The sequence below is a fragment of the Apodemus sylvaticus genome, chromosome 13 (assembly GCF_947179515.1).
Source record: "Apodemus sylvaticus chromosome 13, mApoSyl1.1, whole genome shotgun sequence".
Classification (NCBI taxonomy): Eukaryota; Metazoa; Chordata; class Mammalia; order Rodentia; family Muridae; genus Apodemus; species Apodemus sylvaticus.
The window spans coordinates 6,800,242-6,824,704 of NC_067484.1; the positions used below are offsets into that span (position 1 = coordinate 6,800,242).

General features: G+C 37.8%; 1 protein-coding gene across 1 annotated transcript in view; it reads right to left on the reverse strand.

Annotated features, from left to right (window-relative positions):
• Positions 1-24,463, reverse strand: part of Rttn (rotatin) — a 234,439-nt gene that overhangs the window by 103,864 nt on the left and 106,112 nt on the right. Inside the window, exons 24-26 of the mRNA XM_052155468.1 lie at positions 10,599-10,787; positions 9,828-10,067; positions 3,761-3,905 (exon numbers count right to left, since the gene is read on the reverse strand). Of these exons, the coding sequence (XP_052011428.1) occupies positions 3,761-3,905; positions 9,828-10,067; positions 10,599-10,787 (574 nt within the window). The remainder of the gene's footprint in view (positions 1-3,760; positions 3,906-9,827; positions 10,068-10,598; positions 10,788-24,463) is intronic.

Here is a 24,463-nt window from a genome sequence, read left to right on the forward strand (position 1 = left end):
CCAGGGCTTGTCACAGGAAAGTCAACAACAACAAAAAGTAGTTTTGACTAGCCTCCTCAAAAGAAAGAAAAACTACAACCCTACTTTTATAAATTAACATTAAAAATTCATCCTGATAAAAATCTAAATAAGCTCTTGTTAGCTAATTCTATTGATAAAATAGACAAAATAATAAAAATAAAATAAGTAAAATTAATAAAATATTAAGATACAGATGAATAAGGTAATATATTCCCAAACAGTACGCTCCTTATAATAAATAAAAATGGCAATAAAGCCCAAGGCAAAAATTTCAAAGGAAAAAAATCCTGGTCTACCCTCAGAAAACTAACGGATTTGTCTTTTACTTCCTGTTAGTACTGTTTCACCAGATTAAGCATTTATATCAATCAAACAATAAATGACAAACCATAACAAAAGTATCTATAATTCACACCACAGATAAAGGACTAATTTATGAAGAGTTCTTCCATGAATGAGTGGAAGGAAGGAAAGAAGGAAGGAAGGAAGGAAGGAAGGAAGGAAGGAAGGAAGGAAGGAAGGAAGGAAGGAAGGAAGCCAATTATGGAATGATTCATACAAAATAAAATTAAAAAGGCCTCAAGTATATAAACATCTCTATCTCACTAAAAGTAAGCTATTTACAAACAACACCAACAAAAAAGAACCTCAAAATAGACCCCCACATATAAACCACAACATAGCACAGCAACGATTCTAGATAATTAGTTTACAAATATATTTGCACATGTACCCCTGAACACACTTTACAGTGAACATTTTATTATTGGTAAACCACTTATGAATTTAAATTTGTATGTAGTTTTGAGTTAAATGTTCTTGGGCAATACTATGATTCTGGCATTTCATTATGAGTAAAAGAGCCTAATTTCACTGGTTTACATTAAAGAAGATAATAAACACTTATGGCTCGTGCCTTTAATCCCAGCACTTGGGAGGCAGAGGCAGATAGATTTCTGAGTTCTAGGCTAGTCTGGTCTAGAGTAAGTTCCAGGACAGCCAGGACTACACAGAAAAACCCTGTCTCAAAAAAACAAAAACAAAACAAAACAAAAACAAAACAAAAAATTCCTATCAATTAGAATTTCTAAGTTTTGAGATACAGAACTTAGTATTCTTATAAATTTTGCACATATGTCAAAATATAATAGATATTTGCCTTATCTATAAGGTCTACCATCTTCTATAATACATCAGACCTTTTCTAATTCCTGCATATGTATTCTTATTTTTGAAAAAGTTTATCTTTACTAAGTTCATAGAAATAAATACATAAATGAACATAACTATGAGGTCCACACAGTGAACTAGCTCTCAGTGCTTTTAGCAAGTTTCTTACAAAGATTCAGCTAAATGTAAGACTAGTAAAGGGTAGGCAGGTAAATCATGTAGTAATCTTACTGTAAAGAAGACTGAGTACCATTCACCAAGTTCTCCACTTCACCTTCAAGCTTCCCGCAGGCTTCATAACGTGGTAGTTTGAATGAGAGTGACCCCCACAGACTCACTTATCAATGTGAATGCTTAGTCCTCAGGGAACGGCCCTACTGAGGAAGTGTGACTCCCTTGGAGTAGGTGTGGTCTGATTATAGGAAGTGTGTCACTGGAGGTGGGCTTTGAGATGTCAAAAACCCAAGCCAGGCCCAGTCACTCTCTAGTCCTATGCCTTGGGAAATGGATGTAAAACTCATTAAGCTACTTCTCTAGCACAAAGATGCCTGTCTGCATGTGGCCATGATCCCACCAAATCTAAACCTCCAAAACTGTAAACAAACCCAAATTTAATGATCTCCTCTATCACAGTGTATCTTCACAGCAATAGGATACTAAGTCAATTACCTTGACTTTTCCCTTTACCCTGCACAACCTAAAAGCAACAATATTGCTGAAGACACTAAATACTAATATCATAGAACATGGAAAAATAATGTTCAGCTCAGCTAGAAGCGTCACCATTAGCATTCAAAGTTCTGGAAGGTGCTATTAATAAGTAATTTTCAATCTGAGCCAGCTATGATCCCTCCAGGTTACAACAGTCACCTGCCTATAACATATACCCACTGTTACAATAGTGGAGCAAATGTTATAGAAACATTCAAACACTTTTTAAAAAACTGGATTATAGGCCTGCTTCATGAAACTGAATCTATACATGACATTAGATTGGTCATGGGTCCTATGGGAAACCCCACTATTACTATTGCTCTGATCAATGCACAAAGCAATAAAATGACTCCTAATGACATAACATACTGCTATGCTCACAGATCACTGCACAGTTCACAGTTCAGTTCACATCAGAGAAGCTTCTTAGAGTAGATGATAGTAAACATCAAGATCCACAGCTGGACAATGCACACAAAGTAAGAAACTCTGCAGAACACAGATCTTAAATGGACTGTTGGATCATACCCCTCCCCTCAAGGCTCAGGGATCTATGCAGAAGAGAAGACAAAAAGTTGTAAAAGCCTGAAGTAGTAAAAGACTGTAAGAAAACAGTGTTTTCTAGACAACATATTTGATGTACTTATGAGCCCAAGAAGATTATAGCAGCACAATCAAGATCTGTACAAGATAAGCAAAATCCCAGGAACAACAAGTAGGCACATAGTCCCATGCCTATCCACAAACTATCTGAGTTGGTAGCTACTGGAAGAGAAATTAATATTTTTCAATGGGAAGGCATTGAGTGTATCAACCACACTTCAGTGTTTTCCCCACGCTCAGGGATACTGACCAACACAAATAGGACTCCATGTGGGGTGTGTGTGTGTGTGTGTGTGTGTGTGTACATGGATGGGTCAATGGACATGTATACACACTGTGTAGTGTGCATTAACCTGCACTTCTTTTGCTGCTTTAAGCTTTAGTGTTTTGTTTTGTTTTTTTAAAGAGAAAGAAAGACTATGACATTGGGTGGATAAGGAAATGTGGAAAGATCTGGGAGAGGGTACTAAGAGGAGGGGAAAATATGATACAAACATATTGTATGAAATTCTCTATAATACCTAAAATTTTTAAAAACTCACTAACAATAAAAAAAAGTAAATACAGCAAAAAGCTCACAATCAGATGTCCCTCAATGGAGGAATGGATACAGAAAATGTAATATATTTACACAATGGAATACTACTCAGCAATTAAAAACAATGAATTCATGAAATTTTTAGGCAAATGGTTGGAACTAGAAAATATCATCCTAAGTGAGGTAACCCAATCACAAAAGAACACACATGGACTGCAGTCACTGATAAGTAGATATTAATTAGCCCAGAAGCTCTAAATACTCAAGACACAATTAACATATCAAATGATTCCCAAGAAGAAGGAAGGAGAGGTACCTGGTCCTGAAAAGGCTTGAAGCAACACTGCAAGGGATTACCAGGACAGAGAAAGGAGAGGGGGTTGATTGAGGAATGGGCGGAGGGAAGAGGGCTTATGGGACATATGGGGAGTGGGGAACTGGGAAAGGGGAAAGCATTTGGAATGTAGACAAAGAATATAGAAAAACAATGGATTAATTAAACATGAAGATTAATGGTCCCAGTCACTGTATGGAATGTCCATTAAATAAACAGAATAATTCATGTCAAGAAGGCCATACTACAATAAGCACTCAATCAAAGTAAGAATTATTTTACATATCATATGCTACATAAAAATTATCCTTTCTAATATAAGTGATTTTTCCAAGTAAATACCTTCCCAAAGTAAAAATTTGAATTCTTTTTATACTTACATGCCTAAGAAGTAATTCCAGAATCCAGTTTAAAAGTTCTATAGATGGGTTTTTTCTTTGTTCCTTTATTAAATTATTCAAAAAATGTATGATATCTATTAGCAGTTTCTCATCTTCAGTGCAAGCAGGAAGTACTTGTAAAAACCTGTATTTTAGAATAAGACAGTAATCACGGTTCCTAGCTCTGCAAAATGCACACATCACCATCACTCTTCATCAACTATGTAGACTCAACAAAAGCATACTATTTTCTAAGTTAAGAGTCTAGATGCTGTGAGATCAACAGATGAAGGGAACAGGGCCTCCCATAACTGCAGCATAGTGGAGAAAATATGTGATGAAGTTAATGGTGAAAGAGAATGAAGTGACAACTAAGTCTCCAAGAGAGAAATGCAAAAATTCTACACTTGCCTGCCATGTATAGGGCTCTAGGTTTACCCAAAATAAAACAAGAAACTTCAGGAAAAATACTAAAGGGAATGCCAGGATCAAAAACATTCCCTCTACCTGTGTATTTTCAAGTTGGCAGTGTCAGATTATACTAATAAGAATTATGTCAGGAAATTGTGGGGAGGGGAGAGGGGTTGAGCTGGGGGATGGCTGATGGATAAGGGGTTTTCAGTGGGGTAACATGGAAAGAGGTTAACATTTGAAATGTAAACATTTCATCCAAATTTCCCAGTTTTCTTGAGTATAGGCTTTTGTAGTAGAATAATTTTTTTTGATTTCCTCAGTTTCTGTTGTTATTTCACCCTTTTCATTTCTGATTTTGTTAATTTGGGTACTGTCTCTGTGCCCTCTGGTTAGTCTGGCTAAAGTTTTATCTATCTTGTTGATTTTCTCAAAGAACCAGCTCCTACTTTTGTTAATTCTTTGTATAGTTCTTTTCGTTTCAACTTGGTTGATTTCAGCCCTGAGTTTCGTGATTTCCTGGCTTCTACTCCTCTTGGGTGTATGAGCTTCTTTTTTGTTCTAAAGCTTTCAGGTATTCTGTTAATCTGCTAGTGTATGGTCTCTCCAGCTTCATTTTGTAGTCACTCAGAGCTATGAGTTTTCCTCTTAGCACTGCTTTCATTGTGTCCCATAAATTTGGGTATGTTGTGCCTTCATTTTCATTAAATTCAAAAAAGTCTCAAAACAACCCTGAGATTTCACCTCACACCAGTCAGAATGGCTAAGATCAAAAAGTCAGGAGAAAACAGGTGCTGGCAAGGATGTGGAGAAAGAGGAACAGTCCTCCACTGCTGGTCCGGTTTCAAGCTGGTACTACCACAATGGAAGTCAGTCTGGCGGTTCCTCAGAAAACTGGGAATGATACTTTCAGAGGACCCCGCTATACCACTCCTGGGCATATACCCAGAAGATTCCCCAGCATGTAATAAGGATACATGCTCCACTATGTTCATAGCAGCCCTATTTATAATAGCCAGAAGCTGGAAAGGACCCAGATGTCCCTCAATGGAGGAACGGATATAGAAAATGTGGTATACACACAATGGAGTACTATTCAGCCATTAGAAACAATGAATTCATGAAATTCTTAGACAAATGGATGGAACTGGAGAATATCATCCTAAGTGAGATAACCCAGTCTCAAAAGAACACTCCTGGTATGCACTCACTGATAAACAGATATTAGCCTAGAAGCTTGGAATACCCAAGACACAATTCACATATCAAATGATCAAATGATGCCCAAGAAGAAGGAAGGAGCGGCTCCTGGTCCTGGAAAGGCTCAGTGCAGCAGTGTCAGTGAATACCAGGACAGGGAAGTGGGAAGGGGTGGATTAGGGAAGAGGGGAAGGGAAGAGGGCTTATGGAACTTTCCAGGAGGGGGATCCAGGAAAGGGAAAATCACTTGAAATGTAAATAAAGAATATATCGAATTAAAAAAAGTTATAAAATTGAAAAAAGAAAGGTAAAAAAAGCAAATATCTAATTAAAAAAATTAAAAAAAAAAAAAAAGAATCATGACTTCAAATCCAAGTCTGGCAAATTAAGAAAATCATGGTGCTAAAAGAAGAAAGGGGGGAGGGAAGGAGGGAGAGAAAGAGGGAGGAAAGGAAGGAAAGAAGAGAGAGAAGGAAGGAAAGAAGGAAGGAAGGAAGGAAGGAAGGAAGGAAGGAAGGAAGGAAGGAAGGAAGGAAGGAAGGAAGGAAGGAAGGAAAGAAAGAAGGACACACCAATCGTAGAAAGAAGTTCCTAGACTTTGCAACAGGCTTAAAGAGGCTTAGGAAGAATCACTTCTTATGTTCACAATTACAGAAGCCACAGCAACTAAGATTTTTCAACAAACATTGGTGTAAAAGAGCTAAAAGTTGTTACACAAGGGAATTTCAGGTGGGGGGGGCAGGGAATCTTGGAAAATCAGTTTTGAAAGGCAATTGGGAAGAGAGAAGAGATTCAACACTGGACATGGATTATTTAAGACACCCAAAGGAGCTTCATCAAATTGCTGCTGGAGTAGCAGAAACAAGAACTGGGTCACACCATCCACCACCCAGTGGCCTTAGGCCACTTTAAAAACATTTCTAAAACTTCAATATTTTCATTTTTAAAATGAAAACATTCAGAAAAAGTTTTGGTTCAACAGTTGTTGAGCTCCTAAACCAAAATTTTCAGTTGAAGTTATTCAAGTCCTTTCTATAGCACATCATTGTATTTACATACAACTTATGCATATCCTCTCATAAGCATTAAATTGCCACATTACTTTGACTACCCAATTCAATGTAAATATTATCATACAGTTGTTATACTATATTGTTTAGGAAACGATGACATGGAAAAACATCTTTTCATCAAGATGCTTTTTTTGGAGGAATTGACTATATATATATATGTATATATATGCATATGTATGTATGTATGTAGCTATGTATATATATGTATGTATGTGTGTGTGTGCACTATGTGTGTGCATGTGCCCAAGGAGGACTGATGAGAGAATGGAATCTCCAGAAACCAAAATTATAGGCAATTTTGAGCCAGCCAATGTGGGTGCTAGGAATTCTCTTCTTTGCAAGAGAAACAAGTCTCTCACCCACTGAACCATCTGACCAGTCAATCTTGACTGTTTCCATTACTTTCAATCTGCAGATGGTTTAATGCATGGATGTAGCAGATGCATAACTAAGGAACACACACAAACACAATTCTGTCTTTGTATGTGGAAAATGTCATCCTAAAAAATGTGACTCTCATATAGTTTCTGCTACTATTCAGTTTCAACTCCCTTTCTTTGCTTCAATGTGGTATAGCATGCAATTATATATTAATGTGTTTTGTGTTTTCCTGATCTGTGCATTGATGAGAGTGAAGTGTTGAAGACACCCACAATTATTGTGTGAGGTGCAATGTGTGCTTTAAGCTTTAGTAAAGTTTCTTTTATGAATGAGAGTGGCCTTACATTTGGAGCACAGATGTTCAGAATTGAGAGGCATTCTTGGTAGATTTTTCCTTTGATGAGTATAAAGTCTCCTTCCTTGTCTTTTTTGATGACTTTTGGTTGATAGTCAATTTTATCCAATATTAGAATGGCTACTCCAGCTTGTTTCCTGGGACCATTTGCCTGGAAAATTGTTTTCCAGCCTTTTACTCTGAAGTACTATTTTTCTTTGACACTGAGATGTGTTTCCTGTATGCAGCAAAATTCTGGGTTCTGTTTACAGATCCATCCAGTCTATTAGTCTTTGTCCTTTTATTGGGGAATCAAGTCCATTGATGTTAAGAGATATTAAGGAATAGTGATTGCTGCTTCTTGTTATTTTTGATGTTATTGTTATGTTTATGTGGTTATCTTCCTTTGGATTTGTTGAAAGAGGATTACTTTCTTGCTTTTTCTAGGGTATAGTTTCCCTCCTTGTGTTGGCGTTTTCTATCTATTATCCTTTGTAGGGCTGGATTTGTGGGAAGATACTGTGTAAATTTGGTTTTATCATGGAATATCTTGGTTTCTCCATTTATGGTGATTGAGAGTTTTGCTGGGTATTGTAGTCTGGGCTGGCATTTGTGTTCTCTTAGGGTTTATATGAGATCTGTCCAGGATCTTCTTGCTTTCATAGTCTTTGGTGAGAAGTCTGGTGTAATTCTGATAGGTCTGCCTTTATAAGTTACTTGACCTTTTTTCCCTTACTGCTTTTAATATTTTTCCTTTGTTTAGTGCATTTGGTGTTTTGATTATTATGTGCCAGGAGGACTTTCTGTTCTGGTCCAGTCTGTTTGGAGTTCTGTAGGCTTGTATAATCATGAGCATCTCTTTTTTTAGGAAAGTTTTCTTCAATAATTTTGTTGAAGATATTTGCTGCCCCTTTCAGTTATAAATCTTCACTCTCTTGTATATCTATGATCCCTAGATTTGGTCTTCTCATTGTGTCCGGGATTTCCTGGATGTTTTGGGTTATAAGCTTTTTGCATTTTGCATTTTCTTGGACTGTTGAATCAGTGTTTTCTATGGTATCTTCAGCACCTGAAATTCTTTCTTCTATCTCTTGTATTCTGTTGTTGATGCTTGCATCTATGACTCCTGATTTCTTTGCAAAGTTTTCTATCTCCAGAGTTATACCCCTTTGCGATTTCTGTATTGTTTCTATTTCCCTTTTTTGCTCCTGGATAGTTTTGTTCAGTTCCTTCACTTGTTTGTGTTTTCCTGAAATTCTTTAAGGGATTTTTGTGTTTCCTCTTTAAGGGCTTCTACCTGTTGACCCATGTTCTCCCGTGTATCTTTAAGGGATTTTTCTGTTTCTTCTTTAAGGGCTTCTACCTGTTGATCCATGTTCTCCGTAGTTCTTTAAGGGGTTTTTGTATTTCCTCTTTAAAGGTTTCTACCTGTTGGCCCATGTTCTCCTGTATTTATGTCCTTCTTGAAGCCCTCTATAAGCATCACAAAATGTGCTTTTAAATCCAGCTCTTGCTTTTCCAGTGTGTTAGGGTATCTGGAACTTGCTGTAGTGGGAAAACTGGGTTCTGATGTTGCCAAATAGCCTTGGTTTCTGTTGGTAGAGTTCTTGTACTTGCCTTTTGCCATCTGGCTATTTCTCCTGTTAGTTGGTCTTGCTGTCTCTGGCTGGTGCTTATCCCTCCTGTGGGCCTGTAAGGCTGTGTTCCTACTCCTGGGAAACCAACTATCTTCTGGCAGGGTCTGTGCACAGGAGGCTGTGGAGTTGCCTGGCTCTCTGGTGCAAATGGCAACCAAAGGCTGTTCCACTGGTCATCCTATGCACTCCTAGCTGTTCCCCTCCAGAGAGATATTGGAGAGAAAGTAGAGCTCTCACCTTCACGCTCAGAAGTAGAGGCTCTGCTGGGAGATCTCTCTCTCCCTACAGGCTGCACACAGAATGCTGTAGGGCCACGTAGCTCCCTGGTGCAAATCCTACTACAACTCTTAACAGCAATGAACTAGAGAATTTCAAATTTACAAACTCATATGACCTAACATTTTGAAAACTATATGCTTTGCCTATTCAGAAAGTTACACATTTACACTATTCATGGGAAAAAATAAAATGAGAAATTGCTTGCAGGGAGGGCTTCTCAGTCTTGTTTCAAATGGAGCCATTTGCGACCAGTTCAATATCTGAAATTCACAAGGTTGAATCTTTCCAACAACTATCCAAAGGTAGCCACATGGCCACTTTATGAAATTAATAATAATAATTATAATTAATAGTAGAGTAGAAAGCAAACTGAAATCATTTCTTTTAGAAAACACAGGCAAAATATATCAGCCAGTAGCAGGTGTACCAAACCTATTTGTCAATCTACTATGACCCCATTCATTTAAAATATGGACAGGAATAAACATTCAGTATGCTTCAGCCATGCTATATCCTTATTATAAAAAAAGTTTCTTCAGAAATGCTGGAACTGAGATCACGTTTTTCTCTTTTTTTATTGTTTATCACAGATAGCAGACTACCCTGAAGTTTAGTTTTTCTGTCAGTTTAAAGCATTTCTCTCATGATAACAGATGTACAAATATATACTCTTCTATACAAAGGTTTGAAGATGATCCTAAACTTAATTCAAATCAGGTCACACAAACTGGCAGCCATAAGTTTACACTAACCTGTTCAGCACAGTGTGCCAGGCCAAGGATTTCAAAGTAGCCCCACATGGACCAATATCATCCTTCAAAGACAGTTTGTCATTCAAAAGATAAAAACTCATCCTGGTAATCGCAGCCCTCACATCCCTGTGGCCTTCTGCCTGAACAATGGCCTGGAGGCAGTCCTTCAGCCCACTATTTGTGTATGTGATCTTCAGTGTAAGGATATCTTCTGTGGACAGCTGCAGTGTATCTAAAAATCTAGGCATAAAAAGAAAAATAACATAAACTTACTTCTATAAGTCTCTTAAAAATTTTGGTTGGCTTCATGTGCTTTTCAATAAAGGTTAACTTATAGTTAAAGAATACTAATATATAAATCTATCAATAGCATAGTTTTACATTAGCATACCAACTGTGGATACTGACTTCCTCTTCTTATCAATGACACACTAATATATTATTACTCACAGCAGCCAATAACCACATCTAAAAGTAAGGATATTCTTGGGTACACATTGAGCTTTACTCTTTCCAAGTGGTTTACAACTATTAACTGAATAAACACTACACAGTTTCTAGGGCAGCATAGAATAAAACTTTCTAGTTTAAATAGTTTTATATAATTTTTAATAAGCACAGACCTAAAACAAAGGGAAAATGTAATCTTAAATTAGAATCAAGTTGATAATATCAAGTTAAAAAAAGCTTTTAACCTAAAGAACTTCTGAAATCCAATTAATTCCATGTAATTTATCTGTGGGTTTTTTTTATCTTAATATAACTACTTACTCCTGAATTTTAGCTTCAGAGGTCATTTGTTTCAATAGATTATCACTCCCATGATACCATGCCAGGTTCCAAGCTATTCTCAGCATATCTGACACAGGCTTCAGGGCCAAGCATTCAGTAGATAATGGCAAAACTATTGAGTAAGGACTCACAGCATGGTGGCCAATCATATGAACTGGTAAATGATACCTAAAGAAAATGAATTTAAATAGTCACAAACTTTAAATTAGTAAATAGAACTCAAATAATGAACCAGAAGTGTGAGCTAGTTTTGTGACTTCCATACTTAACAATGTTAAATTGATCACATTTTATGTAATATTTTAATTATTTTGTCACTCTCTTCTACATTCCAAAATACTGTGCTTCTCTTTCCTATGAACAGCTACATTCACAATATTAGGGTTTTTGCAGGGAGAGTCAGTGTCCCTTGAAGACAGGAACGTGATTACAATATACTAAGCATTAAAGGTGCTCAGCTAAAACAAGAATGCTGACTTTTTTTGACAAACACTGTTTGAAATCACCATTTCTCTACTTATATGGGGTACTGTGATGGCATCTACTGTACAGATGGACAAAATGAGGCTCTCAAGGGAGCTACAGAATTACCTATGATCAAAATTACTAAGTGAGTGCACTCCATGCACAGTTTTCCTTTAACAGCATGATCGATAAACTCAAGACTCCACAAGCATTTCTAGATACAAGAAAAAACTCAATAGTGATGTCTCTTAAATGAACCCAAGATAATTTAACAGTGATGGTTAGCAAGACAGTCCCAGCTCAAATGTTACCCAATAAGTATAATTTTTAAAATGTAACATATTCCAATAGGCTGGGGCTATAGTTCAATGATGAAACTCTTGTCCAGGATTAAGGAGGCCTGAGCTCATTGAGAAATAAAAACAAAAAACAAAAAAAGAAGACCCAAACCCACAAATCTCTAATTTAAATATTAATGACCAATGTTTTTCATTTAATTTATTTGTTTACTCACTTTACATCCTAATCAAAGTACTACCCTCTCCTCCCAGGTCCTCCCTCACATAACTCCTCCCCTTCATATTCCCTACGCTACATTAATGACTAATGTTATACAAGTAATTATAGCATTTAGTTTATAAGAACACATGCTTTGTTTTTGACTTTCTACACACCTATGAGAGACAATGCTATAATTTCATATCCAAATCAAATTATAATTTAATATGTAAAGCTATTTTAACAGTTTTCAATATTTTAATATCAATTTAAACATTCTAGGAGTAATTAGGAGTAGTTAGTTGGGTTTGGTGAGCTGTCTCACTGATTAAGAGCACTTGCCACTTTTGCAGAAATCTAAGCTAGGTTTCCAGCACCCAAATCAGGCAGGTCACAAAAGCCTAGAACTGCATAGCCAGGCAATCTGATGCCATTTTCTGGCATACTAGGGCACCTGCATTCTCATGTGTGCACTCACGAATGCTGCGCGCGCATGCACACACACACACACACACACACACACACACACACACACAAATAAGTTTGTTTTTTTAAGACAGAAAAAAACTGTTTTCTTTTTAAATTTTTTTACATACAACAATAATAAGCTTAATTTTTAATAATAAAGTAAGACAGAATTTGTGACAGAGCTTGACATTTCCCCTTTTAACCTTCCTGTGACTTACTCCTTGACTTGCCTGTGGCTATGACTGCCCTCAATTCTAGTTCAAAAAAAAGAAAGAAAGAAAAAAGGAAAAAAAAAAAAAAGACATAGGTCTAGCTCAGAACAAAGGCTCATTAAGTGAATGTAACTCCCAATCAGGAAAATTGGATTTTCCTTCCAGGATATCTAGATAGCTTCCACTGAGTCTCATCGTGCACTTAGATAAGAAAACTATACTTCTGGCCAAACAAATGAACAAATCCACTGAAATCAGCAAGCTGACTTCACTAGAAGATGAACTTAAGGTAGATTCTGGACAGAAGTTGACACTTAAAAGAGGGTATGTTACCAGATCTTATGTAGTATGGGGGCAGATCAAAGTTCGCATTACACTAATGGTGGAATTCTGTTTTCCACTAATGGTGGAATACTGCTGGTCTAGAGGAGCCTTGACTATACTGTGCCAGAAAGCAACCAATCACGAACTGACTCATGAGACCATGTCAGAAACACAAGAGCATCAAAGAAAAGAGAATGGATGATATTCCTTATTTTAAGAAGTGAACCACCCAAGTTGGGTGGGGTAGAGTGGAACATTCCTCCTTGTCTCAGCACTTAGGAACTGAATCCAGAGGATCATGAGCATAAGGCCAGCTAGGACTCTGTCAAACAAACAAACAAACAAACAAAAGGATAAAAAAGGAGATGTTATTTAATAAACATAAAAAGAAATAATAATCCTGTACTGGCTGGTTTTGTGTGTCAACTTGACACAGGCTGGAGTTATCATGAACAAAGGAGCTTCAGTTGGGGAAGTGCCTCCATGAGATCCAGCTGTGGGGCATTTTCTCAATTAGTGATCAAGTGGGGAGGGTCCCTTGTGGGTGGTACCACCTTTGGGCTGGTGTTCTTGGGTTCTATAAGAGAGCAGGCTGAGCAAGCCAGGGGAAGTAAGCCAGTAAGGAACATCCCTCCATGGCCTCTGCATCAGCTCCTACTTCCTGACCTGCTTGAGTTCCAGTCCTGACTTCCTTTAGTGATGAACAGCAATGCAGAAGTGTAAGCTGAATAAACCCTTTCCTCCCCAACTTGCTTCTTGGTCATGATGTTTGTGCAGGAATAGAAACCCTGACTAAGACAAATCCTAAGAAAATAATTTGACAGAAAGTATTTGGATGAGAAATTCTTAGAGGGAAAAAAAAAAAAAAAAACAAACATTAAGCTACAGGACAGTCACAGACCTAAATACAACCTTTTCACAGGAGAAAAAGCACCCCTCACACTGAAAACCAGCATCACTACCTTAAGTTAAATAATCATGATTACCAACAAGGATAATAACTAAAAGTAGATCTTAGAGTAGATAATAATGGAGAATGTAACAATAACAACAATGAAGAACAGAGGAATGGAGAGACTGTTCTATAAAACTCATTCAAGTAGTTTCTACTAACTGCTATGAAAGAAAAGCAATGTCAATCAGAATAATTTTCTATAAAAACTACAAATGTTAATTTCCCACTTTCTGCAAAACTAAACTCCATACAGAGTTAGTTTTGGGCTTCCAGAGAAAGCTCAGAAGTAATGAGACAAACAGAAAGCGGTAATTCAGAAGTTCTGGTATCCAAATGAGGCAAGGGATAGAAAAACTGAAGACCAGGGTTTGTCAAGGAATAAAAGGTAGGTAAAAATATCAGCCTATAGGTTGAAATTCTATAATGATTACCTGTTTATAATGAAAAGTACAAACAATATCAGTCTTTAGAAAAAACTACCAGCCACCTCTGAATCAGTTCATTTCAATCTCTAATTAAAACAAAATGTTTTGATTGTAACGTAATGGCTGTCAGGCAAAAATTAAATTATCAAGGAAGAAAGAGATAATCCAATTTATAAAATTTTTCTTTTACTACATTCATTATTTGATCAAAAATCACTATGTTTCATGACAGAACAATGCAGCACAGTTCAAATATTGAATGTTTCAAAGGTCCCCACTGGTCTCTGACAGCTGATAGTGTAAACTTTACAGAAAAGGGTCCAACTTTCAGAAGAGAGGCCCAGGGGGAGGAACCTCAGGAGGAAGGATTCAGTAGAAGGAACCTTTATAAAGAAGGACTCTGTAGGAGGCATCTTCAAGAGTCGGGGTCCAGAAGCAGGAGCTTTCAGAAAGAGAAATCCAGTTGGAAGAGTCATTTATGGGAGATGCAGTGAGAATTCTGTAGGTCAGCTGAGGATATTTCCTCAAAACAGAAATTGAGACTGCAGTTTCCTGTTTCATAGTTCTCTGTCTTCAGGTGGTAAGAGACAATAATGTGATACCCTCGTTAGAAGCTCAAAGCAAAGCTGACCCCAAAATTATACTAAACTTCCAAAAACACTACACAAAATACACCTTTTGCTTCTAAGTTAATTATATCAAGTATTTTATTACAATACTATGAAGCTCACTAATAAAAAAAAATTATATTTAAAGCAAGGGGAAGGCTACTAAAAACTAATGCCCTAGAGGGTGAGATTATCAGATAAGAACTTTAGAAGTAATAATGACTAAAGTATTTAAGAAAATCTCAGCATGATGCAAAGCTGAGTCTAAACCACTCCTCAATCACCCACTTCCCTAACCATCCAAACACTTCTCAGAGCAAGCCTGTCCTTCCCCTTCAGAGCAAGCCTGTCCTTCCCCTTCAGAGCAAGCCTGTCCTTCCCCCTCAGAGCAAGCCTGTCCTTCCCCCTCAGAGCAAGCCTGTCCTTCCCCCTCAGAGCAAGCCTGTCCTTCCCCCTCAGAGCAAGCCTGTCCTTGCCCCTCAGAGCAAGCCTGTCCTTCCCCCTCAGAGCAAGCCTGTCCTTCCCCCTCAGAGCAAGCCTGAAAGAGCTGCTCTATAGCACCACTGAACAGCACTCGGAATCCTTGGTCCACAGTCCTATCCCATTCTGGAATCAGTCTTTGCTGAAGTCTTCAAAGTTATCTTAAATTAAAAAGAAGTTTTATATAAGTACTAGCAAAACAAAAGAAAACCAAGTCCATAAAGAAAATGTAAGTAAATTCAAGCATCAAACAGGAGAAATATGAAAAATAATAAACTTAAAAGTAATCATAGTTAAATGAAGAAAATTATAAACTATTACTTCATAAAATGACAAATCCTTCCACACCGAATAAAATAAAGGAAATGTAAGAATGCACCCTGCACCTGCAGCAGTTCTGCCTGCCTGCTCCCCAACCCCACAGCCTTGCCTTTCTCCCAGGAGGCCTGCTCTAACCAGGGCCACAGGAGGACTGCTCTAACCTGAGACACAGAGCGATACCTGCCTCGGTGAAAGCTCCTTCACTCTGGGACATCCAGGACAGTTAACACTAGAACAACCAGATGGTAAAAGGCAAAAGCATAATCAACAGAAGCCAATACAATCTGACATTATCAGAATCCAGCTGTCCTACTGAAGCAAGTCCTGGATACCCTACCACATCTAAAACAGCATGATTCTGACCTTATACCCCCATCTCATGAAGCTAATAGAGGCCTTTAACGAGGATATAAATAATCCCTTTAAAGAAATACAGGAAAACACAAGCTAATAGGTAAAGGCCCTTAAAGTGAAAACAAATAACTTGTAGGACTACAAGAAAATATAATCAAACTAGTGATAGAAATAAACAAAACAGTCTAAGACCTAAAAAAAAAAAAATGGAAATAGAAACAATAAAGAAAACACAAATGGAGACAACCCTGGAAATGTAAAACCTAGGAAAGAGAATAGGAACTACAGATGCAAGAAATACTAACAGAACATAAAAGATAGAAGAAAGAATCTCAAGTGTAGAAGATACCATAGAAGATATTGATACATCAGTCAAAGAAAATGCCAGGTGTGTAAAAAGTTCCAAACCTAAAACGTTCAAGAAATTTGGAACACTATGAAAAGACCAAATATAAGAATAATAGGAAGAGAAGAGGATAAAGATTCCTAGTCCAAAGGGCCAGAAAATATCTTCAATAATGATGATGATGATGGTAGGAGAAAACTTCCCTAACCTAAAAAAAAGAAATGGCAATAAATGTACAAGTAGCCTACAGAATACCAAATAGATTGGCCAAGAAAAGAAAATCCTCCTGCCACATAATAATCAAAACACTAAAGTAGAGAACAAAGAAAGAATATTAAAACTGTAAGAGAAAAGGGACAAGTAACATATAAAGTCAGGCCTGGCAGAATTACATCAGACTTCTCAACAGAGACTCTAAGAGCCAGAGATTCTGGATAGATGTCATCCAAACCCCAAGAGACCACAGATGCCAGCCCAGACAACTATACCCAGCGAAATTCTTAATCACCATGATTGAGAGAAACCAAGATAATCCATGGCAAAATAAAATTTAAATAATATCTTTCTACTAATACAGCCCTACAGAGGATAAAAATAGAAAACTCCAACACAAGGAGGGTAAATACACCTAAGAAAACACAAGAAATTAATCATCTCACAACAAACCCAAAATAAGCATGAAATTTAAGAATCACACAAACATAATACCACTTCCAACAACAAAATAGCAGGAACTAAAAATCATTGGTCATTAATATAAATTGATCAAAGGACTCAATTCCCCAATAAAAAGACATAGGCAAAGAGACTGAACAGGAGCCATCATTCTGCAGTACACAAGAAACACACTTCAGCAACAAAGAAAACACTATCTCAGAGTAAAGAGCAAGAAAAAACTTTCCCAAGCAAATGGTCCCAACAAAGAAGCTGGAGTAGCCACTATAATAGCCAATAAAATAAATTTTCAACCAAAAGTAATCCAAAAAGATAGGAAGGACACTTCATAGTAATCAAAGGAAAAATCCACCAAGATGAAGTCTCAATTCTGAAGATCTATGTCCCAAATGCAAGGGGACACACATTTGTAAAAGAAATTTTACTAAAGCTCAAAACACACATTGAACCCCCACACAATGGAATACTTTAAAGCCCCACTCTCACCAATGTACAGGTTATTGAAACAGAAACTAAACAGAGACACAATGAAACCAACAGAAGTTATGAACAGAATGGATTTAACAGATATCTATAGAGCATTTCACCCCAAAACAAAAGAATATACTTTCTTCTCAACACCTCATGGAACCTTCTCTAAAATTGACCATATAATTAGTCACAAAGCAAGACTCAATATATACAAGAAGATTGAAATAATCCCATGCAATCTATCAGATCACCACAGACTAAGGCTAAACTTCAATAACAACAAAAACAACAGAAGGCCCACATACTCATGGAAACTTACCAACTCTCTACTCAATGATAACTTGGTCTGGGAAGAAAGAAAGAAATTAAAGACTTTCTAGAGTTCAAAGAAAATGAAGCATAGCATACCCAAACTTATGAGACACAATGAAAGCAGTGTTAAGAAGAAAATTCACAGCACTAAGTGACTTCATAAAGAAATTGGAGAGATCCTATACTAGCAACTTAACAGCACATAGCACACAGCACACGAGAAAGCTCTAGAACAACAACAACAACAACAAAAAAAAAAAAAAAAAAAAAAAAAAAAAAAAAAAAAAACCAAGAGGAGTAGAGGGCAAGAAATAGTCAAACTCAGGGCTGAAATCAAGAAAACTAAAGTTTAGTTCTCTGAGAAACTCAACAGGATAGACAAACCCTTAGCCAAACTAACTAAAAAGCTCAGAGACAGTATCCAACTTAACAAAATCAGAAATGAAAAAAGAAACATAAAACAGAAACTGAGAAAGTTCAAAAGATCATCAGATCTTACTCCAAAAGCCTATACTAAACAAAACAAAACTAGAAATCTAGACGAAATGGATGATTTCTAGGCAGATACCATGTACCAAAGTTAAATCAAGATCAGGTAAACTACCTAAACAGGCCCATAACCACTAAGGAAATAAGGAAATCAAAGCAGTCAAACAAACAAACAAACAAACCTCTTAACAACAACAAAAGCCCGGGGCTAGACAGTTTTAGTGCAGAAATCTACCAGACATTCAAAGAAGAACTAAAACCAATATCCTCAAACTATTCCACAAAATAGAAAGATCACTAATTCATTCTGTGAGGCCACAGTGTCGGCTTTGATTTTTTTTTTCTCAGACTCATATGTTCTTGCTTTATTAAACTAGCATTTCACTAGTGTCTGCTTCAGCAAAATGTTCTTAAATGTTTTACCCTCCCTTCTAGCCCATCACCCACCAGAGGTAGTAGAAAAGAAAGGTTATTAGGATAGGGGATAGAAGCAGAGTAGAAATGTTTAGAAATTGTTATTTGGAACAAATCCCATCTGCTTTGTCAGGAAATCAGCAGTTCAGTTTACAGGAGTCAGTAGGGGCAGCTCCATCCATTCTCAAATATTTCATGAATATACCAACAGTCCAGTTCAGTAGTGTGAGGAGAGCAAATGAATCAATAGCAGTAGCATGTACTAGCAGAAACAGCCAGGCCTCAGCTGAATCAGCATGAGTCAGCAAGAGTGATTAGGCCAGAAGTTCATTGCCATGCCTCTCTCAGTGAAGTGAAGATCAAGGAAGACAAGAGACCAAGAAGCATTGCAAATCTAGCTATGCAAGTAAGCCCCTCTCAGTCTGTTGAGTCCTATTTACACTCCCTCCAAATATTGTGTCCTCCATGGGTTTTGTCTCACCATGTGTCTTGCCTTAGCATGTGAGTCTGTCTTACCAAAACTCCACATGAGTCTGTATAACCTGGCATCACTCTGCCAGGCTGCTGGAGAAAACAGAAGTGGCAAGAAGCTATAGTAGCCTCACAAGAAGGTTTCTGGTGTATTTCTCTCTATGCAATCACAATAAATGGAGCTCAACCCAATATAAGGTGAACCAATATATGCATGTCCTTAGTGAATATCTTTCATCATGTGTTGTAAGACCCCCAAAAACCGAGGGTGCCCCAGCACCCCATGCCCTGGAAGACAACACCCGAATCATTCTTGAGAAATGGTCTTAATGCAATAACATGAGGATTTTTTTATTCCAGAGCTCTGGGTTCCACAGCCATAGACTGCACAAGGCTAGAGCACTGTGGACCCTGAGCAACTCAAGTCAGGGTATTTAAAGGGAAAAATCACAAGGCAAGGGGTGGAAGACAATCATACACGGGACAGGAAGCACAGAATGAATAAGTCAGGCAAAAGTTTATGCCTTAAGGAAGGTTAATAATTATCTGGAGCAAACATCCTTGGGGCATTGTAGAGTTAAACATTGGGCCAGTCATCAGATGAGCTAGCTCCTGGGACAGGGTGAGCTATCTCTGAGGCCAAAGGTCTCAAGCTGAGGGCAGAAAGACAAGTTACTCAGTGAGTCGGTGCTAAGCTAATTGCTGGGGTCTAAAAATATTGAGTTGGGGGGAGGGGTAATGGCCTTAGCAGTTTACAGAAGCAAGATAAACAGATAATTAGCTCATTTCCAGTTACCTTACAGGGCCAGGATCACTTATTCAAGGCCTTTTTGCCTAGCTCTTAACCAAGGGCAGGCTCTGGAATGTGACCTTTCACCTAGTTTTTAACAAAGAGCAGGCTCTGGAATATGAAGTGTTTGGGGCTCCTTAGAAGGCTGGAGTTAGAGCTTCTTTAGAGCGAGATAGCATTTTAAACTTCTGACTTCTTGGGGTCATTAGAGACTTAGGCTGTATTTTCTATCCTTTCAGTGTCTTTATATGTGTTTGCTTTAGCAGAACTCAGCAAACTGTTCCTTCATGTGTCTGTTTTAGCAAAACATCCTTTCAGTTAGGTCCAATTCAGAAAAACATGCTTTCATGTGTTTGCCCCAGCAAAACACCACCTTATATAACTCTCTAAAGAAACCAGAAGTGTCCATTTCATGCAGTTATCCGGACACCTAAAGCACACAAAGACCCAACAAAAAAGAGAATTTCAAACCACTTTCACTTATAAACATTGATGCAAAAATAATCAATAAAATTCTAGCAAAATTGAGCCCCGGCCACTGTGCGCCATCTCCAAGCAGTGAGGAAGCCAGCTATACACCCAGAAGCTAGCTAGGAAGAGGCAGCCTGCACTGGGGAGTCTGGCCCTGCAGAGCAGAGGATCCAGTCCAGAGGGCTCTGGTAAGAGCCTTCCGGTCTCCACCTCTGGATGAGGAACAGTCTCGGCCACAGCGCCCCATCTCCAAGCACTGCAGGAAGCTAGCTATACACCCAGCAGCCAGCTAGGAAGAGGAAGCCTGCACAGGTGAGTCCAGCCCTGCAGAGCTTAGGATCCGCCTGCACACCCTGCATCCAGAGCTGATCGGGGCCACAGAGGTACATGCCCAAATACAACTACAAGAGAATGGGTCTCGGTTTTCATCTTTGCTTCTATAACTGTGCAACAGATTGATAGGCAGATTCCACCAGATTAGAGGATCACTTGGGACACATCACACCAAGACTCCACTTGCACCCAGGAACTCTGCAGCACCACAGCAATTTGTGCCAGGAGAAAGCAGCTCACACAAGGTTGCTGAGATAGGCCTACAGGCACACACACAGGAGGGGCAAGCTCCTGCAAGTGACAGCAGGCCCAACTAACATCAGAGATAACCAGATGGCAAAAGGCAAACGTGGGAACGTTGCCAACAGAAATCAAGGCAAGATGGCACCATCCAAACCCAATTCTCCCACAACAGCAAGTCCTGGATACCCCAATACATTTGGACTTAAAATCACAGATCATGATGCTGATGGAGGTCATCATGGAGGGCTTCAAGAAGGACATAAATAATTCCCTTAAAGAAATTCAAGAGAACACATGTAAACAGCAAGAAGTCCTTGAAGAACTAAGGGAAAACACAATAAAACAGGTGAAGGAATTAAACAAAGCCATCCAGGATCTAAAGAAGGAAGTAGAAACAATAATGAAATCACAAAGGGAGACAAATCAGGACATAGAAAACCTAGGAAAGAAGTCAAGAGACATGAATCCAAGCATCAACAACAGAATAAAAGAGATGAAAGAGAGAATCTCAGATGCAGAAGATACCATAGAAAGCATTGATACAATAGTCAAAGAAAATGAAAAATGAAAAAGGCTCCTGACCCAAAATATCCAGGAAATCCAGAACAAAATGAGAAGACAAAACCTAAGAGTTATAGGCATAGAAGAGAGTGAAGATCTCCAACTGAAAGGGCCAGGAAATGTCTTCAACAAAATTATAGAAGAAAACTTCCCTAACCTAAAGAAGGAGATGCCCATGACATACCAGAAGCCTACAGAACTCCAAATAGATTTGACCAGAAAAGAAACTCAGCCCATCATGTAATAATTAAAACACCAAATGTACTAAATAAAGAAAGAATATTAAAAGCAATAAGGGGAAAAAGGTCAAATAATATACAAAGGTAGGACCTATCAGAATTACACCGGATTTCTCATTAGAGATTATGAAAGACAGAAGAGCCTGGGCAGACATCATGCAGACCCTAAAGGAACACAAATGCCAACCCAAACTGCTATATCCAGCAAATCTCTCAATTACCATAAATAGAGAAACCAAGGTTTTTCATGACAAGAACAAATTCACACAGTATCTTTCCACAAACCCAGCTCTTCAAAGGATAATGAATGGAAAACACCAACAAAGGGAGGGAAACTATACACAAGAAAAAGCAAGAAAGTAATCTCCTTTCAACAAACCCAAAAGAAGATAACCACACAAACATAAAAATTACATCAAAAACAGCAAAAAGCAACAATCACTATTCCTTAATATCCCTTAATATCAATGGACTCAATTTCCCAATAAAAAGACAGACTAACAGATTGAATCGTAAAAACAAGACCCAATATTTTGCTACATCCAGGAAACACATCTCAGTGTCAAAGACAAACACTACCTAAGAGTAAAAGGCTGGAAAAGAGTTCTCCAAGCAAATGGTCCCAAGAAACGAGTCGGAGTGGCCATTCTAATATCAGATAAAATAGACTTTCAACCAAAAGTCATCAAAAAAGATACAGAAGGCCACTTTATACTCATCAAAGATAAAAATCTACCAGGAAGAACTCTAAATTTTGAACATCTATGCCCCACATACAAGGGTACCTGCATTTATAATGGAAACCTTACTAAAGCTTAGAGCATACATTAGAACCCACACAATAATTGTGGGGGACTTAAACACCCCACTCTCTCCAATGGACAGATCAGGGAAACTCAAACTAAACAGAGTCACAGTGAAACTAACAGAAGTTTTGGACCAAATGGACTTCATAGATATCTATAGAATATTTCATTCTAAATCAAAAGGATATACCTTCTTCTCAGCACCTCATGGTACCTTCTCCAAAATTGGCCACATAATTGGTCACAAAACAGACCTCAACAGATATAAGACAACCAAACTACTTCCATGCCTCCTATCAGATCACTATGGAATAAGGGTCTTCTTCAACAGCAACAAAAACAACAAAAAACCCACATACACATGGAAGCTGAACAATGCTCTACTCAATGATAACTTGGTCAAGGAAGAAATAAGGAAAGAAATCAAGTACATTTTAGAACTTAATGAAAATGAAAGCACAACATACCCAAGTCTATGGGACATGATGAAAGCAGTGCTAAGGGGAAAACTCATAGCTCTGAGTGACTACAAAAAGAAGCTGGAGAGAGCATACACTAGCAGATTAACAGAACACCTGAAATCTAAGAAGCTAATACACCCAAGAGGAGTAGAAGCCAGGAAATCATGAAATTCAGGGCTGAAATCAGCCAAGTTGAAACAAAAAGAACTATACAATCAACAAAAGTAGGAGCTGGTTCTTTGAGAAAATCAACAAGATAGATAAACCTTTAGCCAGACTAACCAGAGGGCACAGAGACAGTACCCAAATTAACAAAATCAGAAATGAAAAGGGTGATATAACAACAGAAACAGGGGAAATCCAAAAAATTATCATATCTTACTACAAAAGCCTATACTCAAGAAAACTGGAAAATCTGGATGAAATGGACAATTTCCTAGACAGATACCAATTACCAAAATTTAATCAGGATCAGATAGACTATCTAAATGGACCCATAACCCCTAAAGAAATAGAAGTGGTCATGGGCAGTCTCCCAACGAAAAGAAGCAGAGGACCAGATGGCTTTAGTGCAGAATTCTATCAGACATTAAAAGGAGACCTAATGTCAACACTCTTCCAACTATTCCACAAAATAGAAACAGAAGGAACATTACCCAATTTGTTCTATGAAGCCACAATTTCTCTAATACCAAAACCACACAAAGATCCAACAAAAAAAGAGAACCTTAGACCAATTTCCCTTATGAACATCGATGCAAAGATCCTCAATAAAATTCTTGCCAAACGAATCCAAGAACACATCAAAACAATCATTAACTACAATCAAGTAGGCTTCATCCCAGGGATGCAGGGATGGTTCAATATACAGAAATCCATCAATGTAATCCAATACATAAACAAACTCAAAAAAAAAAAAAAAACCCACATGGTCATTTCATTAGATGCTGAAAAAGAATTTTATAAAATTCAGCATACATACATGTTAAAGGTTTTGGAAAGAACCAAATTCAAGGCCCATACCTAAACATAATAAAACCAATATACAGCAAACTGGGAGCCAACATCAAACTAAATGGAGAGAAACTTGAAACAATCCCACTAAAATCAGGGACTAGACAGGGCTGCCCCCTCTCTCCTTATCTTTTCAAAATTGTACTTGAGGTACTAGCTCGGGCAATTAGACAACATGAGGTCAAAGGTATACAAACTGGAAAGGAAGAAGTCAAACTATCACTATTTGCAGATGATGTGATAGTCTACCTAAGTGACCCAAAAAACTCCACTAGAGAACTCCTACAGCTGATAAACAACTTCAGCAAAGTGGCAGGTTATAAAATCAACTCAAGCAAATAAGTAGCCTTCCTATACTAAAAGGATTACCAGGCTGAGAAAGAAATGAGGGAAATGACATCCTTCACAATAGCCACAAACAGTATAAAGTACCTTGGTGTGACTCTGACCAAACAAGTGAAAGATCTGTATGACAAGAACTTCAAGACTCTGAAGAAGGATATGGAAGAAGACCTCAGAAAATGGAAAAATCTCCCATGCTCATGGATTGGCAGGATTAATATAGTTAAAATGGCCATTTTGCCAAAAGCAATATACATATTCAACACAATACCCATCAAAATCCTAGTTCTTCATAA